Genomic DNA, 16071 nt, shown 5'->3' with positions numbered 1-16071 from the left:
CACAGACAGAGTTAGTCTGCAAGTGGAGTTCAAGTTCTGAACCTGCAATGCAACTCTTTATTAATTCTTAAATCATCAAGAACTGCTGCAATAACTCTGTCCTGTGGATGACATGTAGGATGACAAGAGCACAGTTTTTGGTTGTACAGAACCACCACTAATCCCCCTCTTCGGAGAACTATTTACCATGTTTGGGTCTATAAACAACTGAACTGAAACTCCAAGAGGGGGAGATTCACCACGGGTGAGACAATCAAACATAAAACCAAACAACATTTACACGAAAAAATAAACATTGGATGACAACATGTATTGAAAAACAATAAATCAGGTCCAGGAAAACTGGATCTACAATTGGGCACGTGGCCTTTTCCTGTCACAGTAATGGCAGTAAATAAGGGAGGAAAGGAGAGGAATGCAACCAGGAGGATGCTGGGGTGCACTCAAAGCAGGTGTGGTGGTGTGTGTGTTTGTGTGTGATGGGACCGCCTGTATGTGTGTACAGGACCTATCCCAATTGGTTCTGGTGTATAAAGTCGGTATTATGTTGTCGCACCTCCAAGCAGTTGAAAGATGCCCTGAAGCCCCCCACCCGAGCTCTGCAGCTGCGTAGAAATCCCACGGCTGCAGGAAAGCCCTGAGCACCCTACCGTGCAGCCACAGAAGACCCCCAGGCTCCCAGAGAAGCCAGAGGCCTGCGGAGCAACCCCCACGCCTGGCCCCAAGGACCATGACCCAGTCCCAGGGAGCATGAGGAGACCCCGCACGCCAGGGGCGCACACATACAATCCACCCCCAAGTGCAGGCCCAAGATGCAGCCGCAGGCACAGAGCCCAGGCCACGGGCGCCAGGCACAGACCACAGGCCCAGATTCAGGCCCCGCGCCGACAGACCGGCACCCCGCAGGCGAGCTGGCTGGACACCCCATCCATTGGTGGGCATGGGGGTAAAAGTTTGTATTCTGGAAAAGGGATTTCTTAAATGACCAATGGTGGTTGTAGGATGTTGTTCGTCAATTTTATTAACATTTTTAGAGACTATTGTAGTTGAAGGAATTGAAGGAAGCCGTGGCCACCTTTGGGTTAAGGTTGGGAAGGGTATAAGCAAATTGTTTTCAAAAATGTGTTCCAGATGAGTAATTCCTTGTCTTTTCCAAGACCTGAAGATTACTGGTCTGTTTTTAACCAGAAAATCTGGGTTGTGCCAGATTGGCGTGAATTTGTTTGGAGCTAGAGTGTGACCACTGAGTTTGAGGAATCTCCACCACCAGGCTGACAGAGTTGTTGCGATGAATGGGTTTTTAAAGCAATTTTGTCTCCTTATTGATTCAGTAAGGAATGAGAGATCACATAATGATAACTCCTGACATTCAGCGCTTTACTTTCTTTTTTGTTTGAAAGGCAGGACTGTCCCGCCTGTCTGATGTCCCGCCGGGACTTTGCTTGGGATAATGTCCCAATGGCTTCTTTCCTTTTCAGTGTGCCTGATGCTAGCCAACTATCCATTTTGATTATCACCTCAAGTTTAAAAATGTACAGGTGCACGTCTATCGTGGTCCAGCTTGGACGTAGTACGCCCTACCATAAGTTCCTATCTATCAGTGATGATGCATTTTTGAAGGTTTTAAAGAAAAAATACCATGAATGATATTTTTTTGGGTTGATTTTTTTAATTTATAATTTTGTATTTATTTTTTCAATAAAATCAATGTGTTTTGCCCATGATTTGGTGGCCCACTTGCAATGCCCACCACCAATCAGCACCACGCGGGCCCTGATTGGTTCGACTCAATGCAGCCGTGGGAAAGGGAACCGTGCTGTCGTCTGCAGCCGGTGCTTGACCACTCCCCTTGGTCCGCCACATACCTCCACCACCCGACTTAGGCTGGGGAGCCTTCTGGCCGACAGTCGACCCCCACCCAGAGCGGTAGAGAAAGTCAGCCACGACCATCCTGCTGCCGGCCTATGGACCACCCGGAAGTTAAAGGGCTGGTGACCCAGGTACCACCGGGTGATCCGGGTGTTTGTGTCCTTCATGCGGTGGAGCCGCTGAAGCGGGGCGTGGTCCAAACAGAGAGTGAAGGCTCATCCCGGAAGGTAGTAGACTGCCCACTTGATCGCTAAACACTCCTTCTCCACTGTGCTGTACCTCGACTCCCGCTCTGAGAACTTGCAGCTGAGGTACAGCACCCATCACTCGGTCCCCTCCACCTCCTGGGACAAGATCACGCCCATCCCTCTGTTGGACGCATCGGTCTGCAAACAGAAAGGGAGAGAAGTTAGGGTTAAACAGCACTGGCTTCCCACAGAGAGCTGAGTTTACCCTCGAAAAGGCCTGCTGGCACTTCTCTGACCACTGGACCGGATCTGGAGCACCCTTTCGAGTTAAGTCAGACAAGGGGCTGGTAAGCTCCGAAAATTCGGCGACAAACCTCCTATAGTAGCCAACCAGCCCTAAGAACTGCTTGACCTCCTTCTTGGTCTTGGGTCTCGGCGGTGGTTGCAACCGCAGCAGTTTTATCAAGCTGGGGTCGGACCAGGCCTTCACCCAAGTGGTACGCCAGATACTGTACCTCCCTCCGTCCCATGGCACACTCCTTTGGGTTGGCGGTGAGCCCAGCCTGCCTCAGTGACTCAAGCACAGTGCCCACATGCTGCAAAAGCCACTCTAAGGTGTCGCTGTGAATGATAACATCATCTAGGTAGGCTGCGGCATATGCTACATGTGGATGCAGAATGCGGTCCATGAGTCTTTGAAAGGTGGTTGGGGCACCGAACAACGCGAACGGAAGTGTGCAAAAGTGGTATAACGGATTGGAGAACACCAATTGTTCCCTGGACTCCTGAGAGAATGGAATCTGCCAGTAGCCCTTGGTTAAATCCAGTGTCATGAAAAAACGAGCTCTACTTAAGCGGTCGAGAAGTTCATCGACCCAGGGCATTGGGTAGGCGTAGAACTTTGACACTGCGTTCACCCTTCGGTAGTCTACGCAGAACCAGACCGACCCATCAGGCTTACCCACCAGCATGATTATACTAGACCAGTCACTCATGGACTTCTCTATTACGTCCATGTCCAGCATGGCACCTAATTCCGCCAGCACGATCTTGCATTTGTACTTGGGCAGGCAATACCGCCGAGGGCACACCTTCACCCCAGGGGCCGTCTCTATATGGTGGTGTATGAGGGATGTGAGGCCTGGAAGGGAGGAGAAAACATCTCCAGGGTAGACCATCTCTCTCCGGCACTCTGGGACATAGAGAGATGGTCACTTAACAGGGCCTCGGTATGATCGGCCGCTTTTTAACCTCCGGCCCCAGCTCAATGACCGGCATGACCAGAGCCATGGACGCCCCCTCCCTCCATTCTTTTTAGAGGTTTAAGTGATAAATCTCTCTCGGCCCTGCCTTTCAGACCGTTCAACTTCATAATCTACCTCGCCAATCCACAGTGTGACCACAAAAAGGCCCTTGCCACTTCGCAAGCAATTTAGAGCTGGCTGCAGGGAGCAATACTAACACCTGATGACCTGAAACAGCGCCTGCGCTACACTTTTGCCCATAATACTGCGCAGGGGCACTGCTTCAGGGTACCGGGTTGCATAATTCGCTAGGATGAACACAAAATGATACCCGTGCGCACTGCAGTCTAACGGCCCAATGAGGTCCGTACTGAGTCTTTTGAAAAGGACCTCAACTAGGGGGAGGGGCCTCAATAGCCAGAGGTTTGACTAACTGGCATTCAGGACACGCAGTGCACCGTTTACGCACATCTGCCCAAGTGCCCTTGACCGGCACTTTTACCGAACTGCACGTTTCATCAATTCCCAAACCAAGAAGAAAAAAAAAAGGCCCTTCTTTGGTACAAAGTCGTGGGTTCTCGACACTCGACACTTCTCTCACGCTGCATGTGAACTAGTGTTAGACCTCTTTTCCTCTTCTCTATAGCTGTCTTTCTCTCTCTCGTCTTTCCCTGGTACGTGACCTTGTTTCTTTCCACCCCGATACTTTCATCTTCTCTCCGTTCAACTGGCGTGTGTTTACATTTACGTTCTTGCCCCTCTCTCGTTTGTACGTTTTATTTTTGTAATTGTGCATGTACAAGTGTCAACTCAATGGATATGTTTAAAAAATTTAAAAAGAAAAAAAAGATTTCAGCTGCTGAAGCCATGCAAAACGTTTTGAAATGCCCTTCAAATATGGGAGATGTTTTCTGAATGCTGTAAAATTATTAAAAAAAAAAAAATTTAAATTAAGAAAACTCTAGAACAAAGTTTGTCAACGTTTTGTTTTTTTTGCTTCATATTTGCTTTATGATGGCAAAAATAGAAATTGGTGGTAGTTCAGTTCAGTCTGCTGCTGTACCACTGTGTCCAAAACCCAAAACCTCACCTGTCCAGTGAAAGGTTTTTCAGTAAGACTTTTGGAAAATCACATATGAGAGATGTCGTTCAAACAGAGGTTTTAATATCAATGCAGCCTATATATTTTATAATCCATAAACAAACAGTATGAACAAAAGTGTGTACATCGACAGAAATTAAAACGGCATTGAATAAATAGAAATAAATCATTTTAAATTCCTTAAGATAAGTTCTCAACCCTACCTATGTCATCATTCTTTTGTTACACAGTCTATGTACGTGTGTGTGTGTCTATGTGTATGTGAGTGGGTGCGTGCGTGCGGTGTCAGTGTGCATGCATGTGTGTATGCAGGCCCGGCCTCTCGTGTACTCAGACACAATATTTCCAGAAGCACTCAGAGTTTCCTCCTCTCTTGCGGAACTGTTTTCGGATTCCAAGGAAGTGGCTGAACGGGTTCTGGAGGCTTTGCTTCTCCAACATGATCTATAAGATAGGAAACGAGAGTCGTAAGGAAACTCAATCTAAGTGATTTAAGTGACGCCTATACACGTCAATCATATTGGTCAATTTTCCCTATAATGAATGGAATACATTTACCACCTCTTCCACAGCACTAGCTCCAGCTCTGGTAAGACCTTATTTGACAGTTTCTCTGCATAGTGAAGTAATGTTCCATGTAGTTTTCCAACCAAAAGCTTTATTATTACTCTTATTATGGAAAGATTACCTCGAGCAGAGAACCCACCTCTCGTTTCAACCCTCCAGGAAGCAGACCGCTTGCTCTAAGACCTGATGAAGACAAAGGATGTAAATGAGATTGACTGAACGCTGGCGTCTGGGATAGTTCACTTTGGAGTATCGGGGATTTTGGGAGTCCCACCATCTCTGTGGAGCTCGGCAGACAGGAGAGGGGAGTATCTGAGGCCGGGAGGGTCCTGCTGGGTGTAGCTCTGCTCGGAGAGAGACAGGTCGTCCATGTTACTCACTCCTCGCTCCTCCGCCGACGCTGTCCAGAAAAGACAAACAGTGGAGTCCATGAAAGACAGGAAACACATTAAATATCTGAAGTAAACTGATTTACAATGGAAGACTTACTCTCAATAGGAGTCAACATTAGTTATTGGATGAAGGTACTGGACTCACCAATTACCATTGATGGCACTGATTGGAAAATGTATCACAAAAACAATGCATGTGGACGAAAGGCGTCATGGACATTTATTTTGTGTCCGAATCAATTATCATTAAAATAAACTAGATATGAAGTTGCATGTACAGTAAAATAGAAAACAATATCTCAAGTAAGAGACCCAATAGAGATCCATTCATTTGGGGAGTTAAGTGGCTCAGAAGTCTAAAAGACAGTGAGACGGCTGACAAGGCTTTATTTGGTTGAACCAACTGACATTTTTGACAAATTAACAAATTATGTCAAAAATCGAACAAGCCAAGTCTTGCAACTTCAACAGACAAAATAAACAAAATACATGTTTTACAAAATAAAAAATATATATAAATGTATCTCATTATTTTTTTACTCGCCTTTAACAAACATATTTGTCATTTACCCAAAAGCTGACATTTATGTGCGAAAAATAACTTTGATTCTGTTATTTACAAACATTAAGTGGAAGCAGCCAGATGATTGACGGCTGTTTAGACTTGAAGCCATTTTAAGGTCCTGGTTGATAACGGATCCGTGATATAAAGTTTAATTGCCAGAGTTGAATTAATTAAAGCACTACCCCCTTCTCTCTCTCTTGCTCTCTCAGCGGCCTCAGCCCCCTCAACAGAGTCATGGGCGTCCACTCACCGGGGCCTGCGTAGGGCATCTCTGCCGAGTCGGTGATGGGGTGAGCGACAAGGCGTCCCGAGGCCACGAGCAGGAGCGTCCATGACACCATGTGGTTGCACTTCATCTCTGCTGAGCTGCTGCTGCTGCTGCTTCCAAGGTCCGGAGGGGTGAGCCTTCTACCTGCTCGGTGACTCCCATTGAGTTATATACACATAGCTGTTCACTCCCCACCCCCCAACACACACACACACACACACACACACACACACACACACAGAGACACACACACACACACACACACACACACACACACACACACACACACATTAGTCATACACCCCTACCACAGTGTCCCCACCGGCCGTCAGTGTGATCCACGGTCCCGTCCCGTCCATCAACAGGCCTCCGTGAGTTACTGGCTCAATAAAAAACGAAAAAAGGCGAATTCTGTGATCCATCCTTCAAGGGCAGGGTCATGTTTCACCCGCCCTTTGGTTTTATTGAGGCTTTTTAAACGGCCGTCGTAAATGGGATCGAGGTGTTTTCACCCCACTAAAACACGGGAGGGGAGCAGGTGAGGAAGCGGGCGGCTAAACAGCTTGATTGTCATTTATTCATGTATTTTCAATGCTGTGAATTAATTTACTTTTTTGATCAGAACCCTATGAGCCCTTTGGCCTCGTGTTGTGATGGGGGAGTCTGAAAAGCCGGGTGACATTTTGAGACAGCTGTGAATTTGGGACAGGTCACTGAGCCGAGCCGGGCGACGCACAACGCCGCTCGGAGGCCCGGCTCGAGTAAGATGTTCTGTTTACGCCTTCGCTTCTCTTTAGTCTCGCCATAAAGTCTCCTTTTTTACAAGTGGCACTATCAAGGATGCACGGAGCCCCTTGGCCGGCAGACGGAGGAAACAGGTGGGAGCATTTTGCATCTCGCTGTGTTATTTGTATATTTATTAGAGCCATGACGCCGGAGCTCCCTGGCTAGTATGATAATGTGGATCGTAGAGGCGACAGTGACATTTAATTTAATGGTCGCAAGGCCAGACACTGTTATGTGTCGCTGTATTTCATGGAAAGCTATTAGGATTTATATTCTGTGCCGGTCATGGGCCCTGGACCCAACTGAGTTTATTCCAAATCATAAGCGACACTCCACTGCCCACTGGAAATGAAGGCACTGCTCTGTATACCGCGGCCTATATTGAATCTTAAGTGGATATAGATATGGAATAATTACTGATCCCCTGCAATATGCGAGAGAGACAGACAGACAGACAGACAGACAGATAGATAGATAGATAGATAGATAGATAGATAGATAGATAGATAGATAGATAGATAGATAGATAGATAGATAGATAGATAGCCCAAAATATTCTGTGCTTGATACCTTCAAGTGATTATTGATATATAATTATGATCTGTTGTGATCAAACAATATTTAACAGATATTACTACCAGATGCACCACGTTGTCTACCGATAAATGAAACAAAATTGACCATCTGCTACTGTGGCCACAATGATAAACAGATGAATAAAACAATGAATAAATAAATGTGGAAATATAAAGAGGAATAAAAAAAAAATGAATAAAGGGATAAATAAATACATCTGGAACTATAAAGAGGAATTAAAACTCCATTGGATAATAGATACAGATCTGGAAATGAATATAGAATTTTAAATTGGTGTGAATCAGAAGTTATTAAAGCTGGGGTTTTTTTTCCATTCATCATGCGTTTTCTATTCATTCGAAAAAAAGAAATTCCACTTTTATTTCCAAACATATTCCTTTATCTATTTCCGTATACTTTCTAAAATGTATTGATTGATTTATTTCCATATACATTTCTTTATTTCTTGTCGTATATATTTCAGCATGTATTTATTCATTCGACGTATTTCTCCCTCCGCTTTTCCAGCTTCCAGCTCAGCTTTGTCTCGGTCCGCCCACTAAGTCACAGCAGATGGTCTCTGGTCAGATCCCCTTCTGGGTCCGTGCGGCTATTTTTCGGAACATTGTGCAAATTCGTCACCGTCCGTATTTGTCGGCGCGGATATTCGGGCAAGCACCGAGCCGCAGTTGAAACACCTCGTCCGAGTCCACGTCTAACGTTCCTGCTCAGAAGTTGTGCCATAAGCCACGCCGCGTTCGAGGCCCGTGGGAACTTCCCACCCGTTCCTCATTTACCGCCGCTCGCCGTGAACGACGCGTGGGTGACCTACGGATGAGCGACGTCACAGGGCGGAACAAAACCAGCTGATTGGCGGTTTGTGTTCGTCAGGAAGGAAATGCGGAAACAAGCGCACGCATGTAAAAATAAATATAAATCATTACACTGCATGTCGCAGACGCTTTCCTCCAAAGCGACCTGCAACTGTTCAAACGCCGACGGACGCAGCCATCAGGGGCAATTAGGGGGTGAAGTGTCTTGCTCAAGGGCGCTACAGCGTGCCAGCAGGAGGAGTCTGGGATCCAACCGGCAACCTTCAGATCACCAGACGACCAGCTCTACCATCCCGTGCATACAAATGCGTAAAGAAATGTATATGGAGATACATAAATGAATATAATTGATAAAACATGGAAGTGGATCGAGAAATATATTTGGAAATAAATGACCAAATAGATGTGAAAATAAATATAAAAAATAAAAACAAAGTGGAACAAAAATAAAGCAGTAATAAATTCTGTGATTCAGTATATCTCTGTATTCATTTCCAGATCTGTCAATCCTTTTCTGCGTATATTTTCCTTTTTTTTTTAAATTTCTTTTTATTATTCCTCTTCATATTTCCATACACTTCCACGTGTATTTATTTGTTTATCATTGTGGCACTTTCGGGGTTCCATACGAGACGTGATACGAGACGTGTAAAAGAAAAATGAAGAACAACTTTTGAAAAGTGATTAAGCTGTTAAAGACGTTTCTCGGTCACATGGTTCATTGGTTCATCGCTATAGTGACGTCCATATACGACCAGCAGAGGGAAACATGAGTTTGGAAGAACTTAAGTGTAAAATTGCTATATGGATAAAATATGTGTTCATGTGAAAGAAGTAACCGTTAGTGTTATTTCTCGTCATAAAAGTATTATTCTCTGATATGTTCAAACTTTAAAAGTCTGAAACGGCGAAGCTGATATCAATCCCTGACAAAAAAAACAAAACAACAACAACTGTCAGCAATGCTTTAAAAAAAAAAAAGAAGCTGCACTTTGTAGCTGAGGCCAGTTTTCTTTGGGGTCACTGCACTTTGTGTTGTTCTTATTAATTAATTCATTATACTTTAGTTTCACTGATCTGTTATATACTGTGCTGTATTATCCCAAGCACTACCTCACTTTATTCACATGCCACTTTAATGCACATATCTGTATATACATAATTGCCTATTCCATATACATAAGCATATTCCCTCTATCTATTCCATTTTATTTCATTTTATTTTTATTGTATTTTATTTTATTCTATATATTTTTATTTTATTCTATAAGTATTCGACTTACTGTATTACGTTTTAGGAGTCAGTTAGTTGGGCTATTCGAAATTTTTCCTAGGACATATTGTGTGTTATCACCGGGTGCGTTGCATTACATTTCACTGCATATATGTATGAAAGTATGTATATGTACGTGACGAATAAAAATCTTGAATCTTGAATCTTGAATCTTGAATCTGCAAAACATGACTGATTATTTCACATAATTTTTTCTAACAGAGCAAGTAGGTGACTGGGGTCCAGGGGCTCCCAAGACTTTTTAAGGCCCTCAATTAAGGCCCCCTTGGCACACTCCAAAAGGTGTGCATGCTTTATTTATAATGGCCCAAATGATAGTGTTAAATACAATAATGAAAAATACATACACAATAAATATATAGAAATATGTACGAAAATTAAAAAAAAAAAAAATCTGCAAACCCATTGCGATTCCTTAATTATTTTTTTTAATAAAATACATTCGAAATGAATATATAATTCAGTTAAAATAAGTTTAAGACCGCGGGCCGCAGTTTGGGAACCGCTGGTCTTGTTGTCCGTGGCCCCGCCCACATTGTCAAACAGCGCGTTAGAAGTTTGTTCCATTTGTCCGCTCCGGCTTTCCGTCGCAGCCCGCTTGCTTTGTTTCGTTGATAAACTAACGAGAGAGAAGGACGGAGCCCGCAGGACGTGCTTCGCCGCCGTTTGTTGGACGTTCTAACCGAGAAGGCGACGGAGCGGAGGCAGCGGGGCGACGTCCAGAGGCGGCTTCCATCTTCCAAGTTGTCCCCGTGTTGTCATGTTGACAGCACTTGTTGAACAGTGCAGGTATGTGGTTCAGCGCGGACATGTTGGGAACGTCCGCATTGGATCCAGTCACAACTGAGCATGTTCCTTCAATGTGGGATTTACCTCGATACACTAATGCAGTAATTATTGTTTTGGTTTTTTTTTACTTTAAGGTTTATTGTATGTTTCCAATTGTATTTTTTATTTAAGTTAACTTTTACGTTTATGGTGTAAATTGCGGATTTATTGACATCATTTTTTATTTTTTATTTATTTTTTAAGTTCGTTGCATATTAACAATTATTTTTCATTCTTACTATTTATTTTTCGGTTTTTTTTTATTGTTATTGTTTTGATGCGAGAGGCAATTTCCCTCATGGAATGAATAAAGTGTCTATCTATCTCTCTGTCGGTCTGTCGATCAGGTCTTACTGTCAACAGTTTCTGTTTGCATGTATAATAATCTTCCTCCATCCGCCTTTTCCCCCCCTTTGATCGTTGTTTCTGCATGGCTATTTATTCAGCCCGATCCAGTAAAGAAAACAATGTTTACTATGTTTTCCCGTGGCCGTCTCTGACAAACACCTGGTTTCGCAGAGGGATGTGGCATGCGGAGCCCTTGCTCTTATTAATTATGCGTCTGACATCCCGTAATGTCCCAGGACTTCCAGCGTGGCCTCCATGCAGCAGTGACTGCAACCAGTGACCATGGCGGAGCTGGAGATCGACCAGTCCAACCTGCCCCGCGTCCAGGAAGGTAAACGGCTCTCCGAACCATCCTAATTACACTGAAATGGAGCAAAAGTAAATGTTGTGTCTGCATCGTTGCGTTTCTGCTTGGGCCGGAAAGACGGTTCGGGTCGACTTCTTTAAAGATCCCAAGGTCTTACCTCCCGTTTCCAGTGGCTGGCCTTGCGGCTGGTCGTGTGGGACCTTGGCTCAAAGTCCTATCTCTCGGTGTCCACCTGGGATTTAGAGTAAAAGGCTCTGAACGCACATGGAACGTGCTAGACCTCAACGTTTGCTTGTTTAGTCTGTGTGCCGCTTGTGTTCTACGGTATGCAGATGATAACAAGGAATCTGATGAGCATTCCAGAGAAACACACGGGAGATCTCAGGAAGGAACGCATTTCCTCCAGAGGCTCATAGTCAAAAAATATATATATTTTTATATACAGAGTTATGTACACATTTAGGAAAATTTCACTGCCAGTTGTCCAAAATGAAACTGTATAAGCACAGATCTCACACCAGCAAACAGCTTCGCATCAATACTTTTGTTTTTAAAACATTTGCTTGCTTGTGTATTTTGGTGTATATTTCAGAGGATACTAATGAGCGGGTAGGGATAGGTCTGCATATCTTTTATCACGGGAGATAACTCAGCAATCCTCTAGACAAAGGGCAGACTGTGCAGCTTTGCATTTTCATGCTTTATTAAGCTGGGGACAGTGAACATACAAAGGCAGCACTTTTCTGTTGTGGGCAACAGTAAACTGCTCAATTAGGGGACGGTGGCACTATAAGGGTTGACTGGCTCAAAGCTCAAAGTTTTCCTTAAATAAATTTTCATCTGGTGAGTTAGCCATACAATTTAGCACTCCTGTGCGTCGTTGAAGTTCTCAGCAGCACCAAGCATCCAGGATCATTTATCTTGGTTCCTGACGCTGGAGGTTCTGATAAGGTTTCCTGCGGAGCGTCCTGCTTCCCCTTTATATTGTCTGCTCCTCGGAGAATCACGGCCAAGCCAAGGTCACTTTGTTGTTCCCCTCGCTTATCAGTTCCTGTTTTTTTGTTTTTTTCTCTTTCCCCCTTCCCCCCGATATAGGCTGTCGACGTTGGGAATGCATGCTACTGAGAAATCCCCCCCACACCCACCCCCCTGTCCCAAATGCACTCTCACCGAGTGACCCAGAGAGTCCCATTACCCCTCACCTCCCTGCTCCCCATGACAACTCGGTCCAGTTCAGGAGCTGGAAGATAGACGCGTCACAGTGAAATTTTGTACAAATAGCACAGACCAAGGGGGAGGTGGGGGAGAGGGGGGGGGGGTCGGCCTAAAATAGAAGCCTTGTCATTTTCTCCCTCCTCCAGATTCTTTGTTTTTCGCCCTCTTACCAGCGCTGGTGTCCAAGTGGCTGGGAAGACAAAAGAGGAAAGGCTCTGTTGATCTATTTCTCCCTGTAGTCACACAGTGTTGGTGTATTTCCATTTGTATTTCTATGGCTCGAAATGTTTAGATACCTGTTTTTTTATGTTAATCTCAGTTCCTCCCTTTGGTTCAAAGTAAAGGGAAGAGATTACACATTGAGCTCTGTAATTTATTTGTGTGTTGTAGGATTGGAACTCCTTCAGGAGGTATCTTTTAGCCCAATGAGTAGATGAGGTTTGTTAGGGACATAATGGTTCTGTGACATTGAACAATTTACAATCATAGAAAGTTTATACGTTTTGTTAATTTGCAAATAAAATTCAGTGTAAAATAATCTTAACTTTGGTTCATTACATTGAACTAGATTTTTCTTTTCTTTTTTTTTTTTAAGATTCCAACGCCCAGTGCTATTGCAGGTCAGATATTGGGTCCTATCTTGTCATTATCATTCATTTGGGCTACCAAATTGATATGACAACATCTTAATTAGGTTAAGGACTGTTTTGGCTTTAGGGTTGTGGAGGTCATGGCTTCCTTCTAAGCAAATTGCCCTCTGAACTCCCAAAGCCGCCCTGCAGAGTCTGAGGGAGCGTGCACTGTTTGAAAACAAAGCCTGTTGCGCCGCGGTGGCTTGTACTGTCAAGGCGTCTGGAATCCTCATCAACATGGTCTTTACCTATCGTGGATTTTTCTAGTCTGGCCCTACTTAGATAAACCCAACCCTCCAGAATGTTTTCCTCCATTGCGGCCTCCACTGCCACGGCCAATTTCTGTCTTACACTGGATCTTTTAACCCCTGCCTGCTTGACAAATGGGATGAGTACCTCGCAGGCTGTTTTCCACGTCCTTATAAAAAGAGGCTTACAGAGGAGTCCCCTTGAGGATGATTAAAACACAGTTGGCTTGTGCGCACACAATGCTTTTGGTATGTTCACAACCCTACCACAAACGCTGTCATGCAAAACCTGTTTATCAGTCTAAATAGCACAGTCTCCCTGCCCCTCCCCTACACACCCTGAGGAGTTTAATGTGGCGGGTTTAGAGGAGTTCTGAAAAACAAGTAAACCCACAATGCAGGCACACCCACAAACACACACAAACAGACAGACACACACACACACACACACACACATACACATACACACACACACACACACACACATCTGTCTTTCATTCCCTTCTTCTCCTTGACCAGTGACGGTCATTTTTTCCTCCTTCCTGTCTCTCTTTTTCCTTTCTCTCACTGCGGAGGCTATAGAGGGAGAGCTGTGGAGAAAGTTTTCGGAGTAAACTCGTGTTTTGAGCGGTCTGTTTCATCAAGGCCGATTAGGGTCTATAGGCTCTGGCCTAATCCCTCCACATTGAGAGCCTGGACACTTGAGGTCAGGCTGCAGATCCATTTAGCGGAGCGTCCCCTAAGCAGCGCGACAGGTGTAAGTGTTTATGCCTGTCTGTCTCGTAAAGGTTAAACTCACAGGGTTCACGGTGTAACCAGAGACATTCGATGGCTTAGCACTGTCTGGGTTTGCTCCTATAAACTTTTTGTGTTGTTAAGCACATTACCAGACTAAACACGCACGGAGAATCTTTTTTTTTTTTTTTTTTTTTTTTTCTTTCTCTTCTTTCTTTTTTTTTTTTTTTGCTTTCTTTTTCTTTTCCCCACAACGTGAACCCTTACCTCGTCCCGTTTCGGGGATGCAGGAAATGATTTTGTCTGAATGTTATCTTCACAATGTTTTAAAATCACCATGTTCCCTCCCTTCCCTATTTACAGAGCAGGACAAAGACGAGACCCGGCGCCCCCTCATTTTAGCCACTCTCTAAACCCAGGAGGGAAACATTATATTGGTGTGTTTGTGTAGTCCAGATGGAGCTACTCCAAGCATCTCGTATTTCTTTGTGATTGTAAGGTATTCTCCTTACACAGCACACAGGTATTGGTATTTATCTCAAAAAGTGCAGCAGAGGTGTCTTCTCAGTGGGAAAGGAAGAGTTCAGATGTTCTTAAAGTTTGGATATTCTCACACGGCAAACTTAATTTTGTTCAGTGATATATAATTGGTATTTGGAGTGCAGAATGCAACATTAGCAAATATTCAATACCATTCTGTGTCTGTCAGTACTGAAATGTTCAAACGTTTCACAAGTTACTAAAATTGCATTGAATCTTATACATTTTTAAAGAACTTAAAAGGGATACAAGACAATCGCTTAAATAACATTTGCTTTAAACATAGCTGCCACGGCCTCTGACAGTGTGGACAGTGGCTCTTACCCTGTTTTGAGGAATTTGTGTGTGTGTGTGTGTGCGTGTGCGTGCGTGTGTGCGTGTGTGCGTGTGTGCGTGTGTGCGTGCGTGCGTGCGTGCGTGCGTGCGTGCGTGCGTGTGGACCCACTCTGACATCACACTGCGTCTATTATATTTTTTTAATGGAGTAGACGCACATTGGTCAATTTAATGAGTAATCTAGTGTTTCCTCCCTGGCAGCTTGGACCTTGGCTCCAGCATTTTCAATAAAAACCTGCCTGTCTTTAGTTCACATCGTCATCATGTCCTGTTATCGTGACAAATTCCCATCGCAGAAGAACCAGTGGTGGTTTGTATCTGCTAACGCAAGTGAAGCCTTTGGCCTGACATTGCTAGGAGCAACACCCTGGTTTCTTAAATCTCAAATCTTTCTCTTGTTGGCTAATGATCAGGCCTGATTAGTGTGTTCAGTCATCACTAGCGTGAAAGCGGTATGGAAGATGGAGCCTGGTTTACGTATGCCAACTGGTTGTGCTTTTTCCATTATGAAATCATCAATAGCTAATCATCTCTAGAAATTGATTTAGAATTGAATTTCAAGCCATGCCCCTGCTTTAAGTGATTAAATGAATCACTAGTATTTCCTTCTTTTTGGGCCAGCTTTTCTTTGTGTGGCAGATTGGTTGCTGAATGCTGTTGCTTTTTTTATTTTTTTTAATATGATTTTAAGAAAAGTGCGGCATTCTTACCGGTTGAGTGTGGTCATTGTAGTTGTGGAAAGAGGTGTTGGTTGAGTATAAGAGGAAGTAAGGAAAGTAATTTCAGGATGTCTCTGCAGACACCTAAGATGAGTTGTTTGTTTTGTCGTTACTTTTGTCAACCTTCAAACACACACATACACACACCTACTGTAGTACAGCAGGCTGAGCTATCCAGACCCTACTTTCCACGGTGTACTGACCATCTCTCCATTTTTTTTTCCACTGACTTTTCGTCACATCTGGAAACATCCACATTTTTAAGTTGGTCATTTTTAGCGGATGCCGTGTCCAATGATGTGTTTGTAGGTTGGAAAAATATGTTGTGGACATCTTGGTTGTAACTACAACTGTTATTCTCATTAATTATACAATAGTATGGAACTTTGGTTCTGTTTTCTTGCGTATCCCAGCGTCTGTCCCACACATTCACTCTGTCGGCTATGTTGAAGCTGTGGGAATTGTGAGAGGATTACCAA

General features: G+C 44.0%; 3 protein-coding genes across 4 annotated transcripts in view; 2 read left to right on the top strand and 1 right to left on the bottom strand.

The window, feature by feature from the left end:
• Positions 1 to 16071, top strand: part of LOC307240981 (protein phosphatase 1 regulatory subunit 3A) — a 354017-nt gene that overhangs the window by 136200 nt on the left and 201746 nt on the right. The window lies entirely within an intron of this gene.
• On the bottom strand, positions 4552 to 11449 carry LOC307241526 (urotensin-2-like). Its single transcript, XM_080015675.1, has 5 exons — positions 11325 to 11449; positions 6178 to 6375; positions 5245 to 5370; positions 5110 to 5153; positions 4552 to 4847 (listed from the first exon to the last, which is right to left on the bottom strand). Exons 2-5 carry the CDS (start codon positions 6281 to 6283, stop codon positions 4734 to 4736), a joined length of 390 nt encoding a protein of 129 aa, XP_079871801.1. The 5' UTR covers positions 6284 to 6375; positions 11325 to 11449; the 3' UTR covers positions 4552 to 4733.
• Positions 10247 to 16071, top strand: part of ccdc187 (coiled-coil domain containing 187) — a 22418-nt gene continuing 16593 nt past the window's right edge. Inside the window, exons 1-2 of the mRNA XM_080015674.1 lie at positions 10247 to 10473; positions 11097 to 11191. Of these exons, the coding sequence (XP_079871800.1) occupies positions 11143 to 11191 (49 nt within the window). The 5' untranslated portion in view covers positions 10247 to 10473; positions 11097 to 11142. The remainder of the gene's footprint in view (positions 10474 to 11096; positions 11192 to 16071) is intronic.

This window comes from Zeus faber (genome assembly GCF_960531495.2).
Source record: "Zeus faber genome assembly, chromosome: 15".
NCBI lineage: Eukaryota > Metazoa > Chordata > Actinopteri > Zeiformes > Zeidae > Zeus > Zeus faber.
Note: the sequence above shows the minus strand (reverse complement) of the source record. Positions and strands in the feature narration are given on the sequence as shown.

Excerpts from the sequence above, each read along its gene's own strand:
- LOC307241526 (XM_080015675.1), bottom strand. The coding sequence starts at position 6,283 with ATGAAGTGCAACCACATGGTGTCATGGACGCTCCTGCTCGTGGCCTCG. Across the intron at positions 5,371-6,177 it reads GATGCCCTACGCAGGCCCCG|CGTCGGCGGAGGAGCGAGGA; the intron begins GTGAGTGGACGC and ends TTTTCTGGACAG. Across the intron at positions 4,848-5,109 it reads CTGGAGGGTTGAAACGAGAG|ATCATGTTGGAGAAGCAAAG; the intron begins GTGGGTTCTCTG and ends CCTATCTTATAG.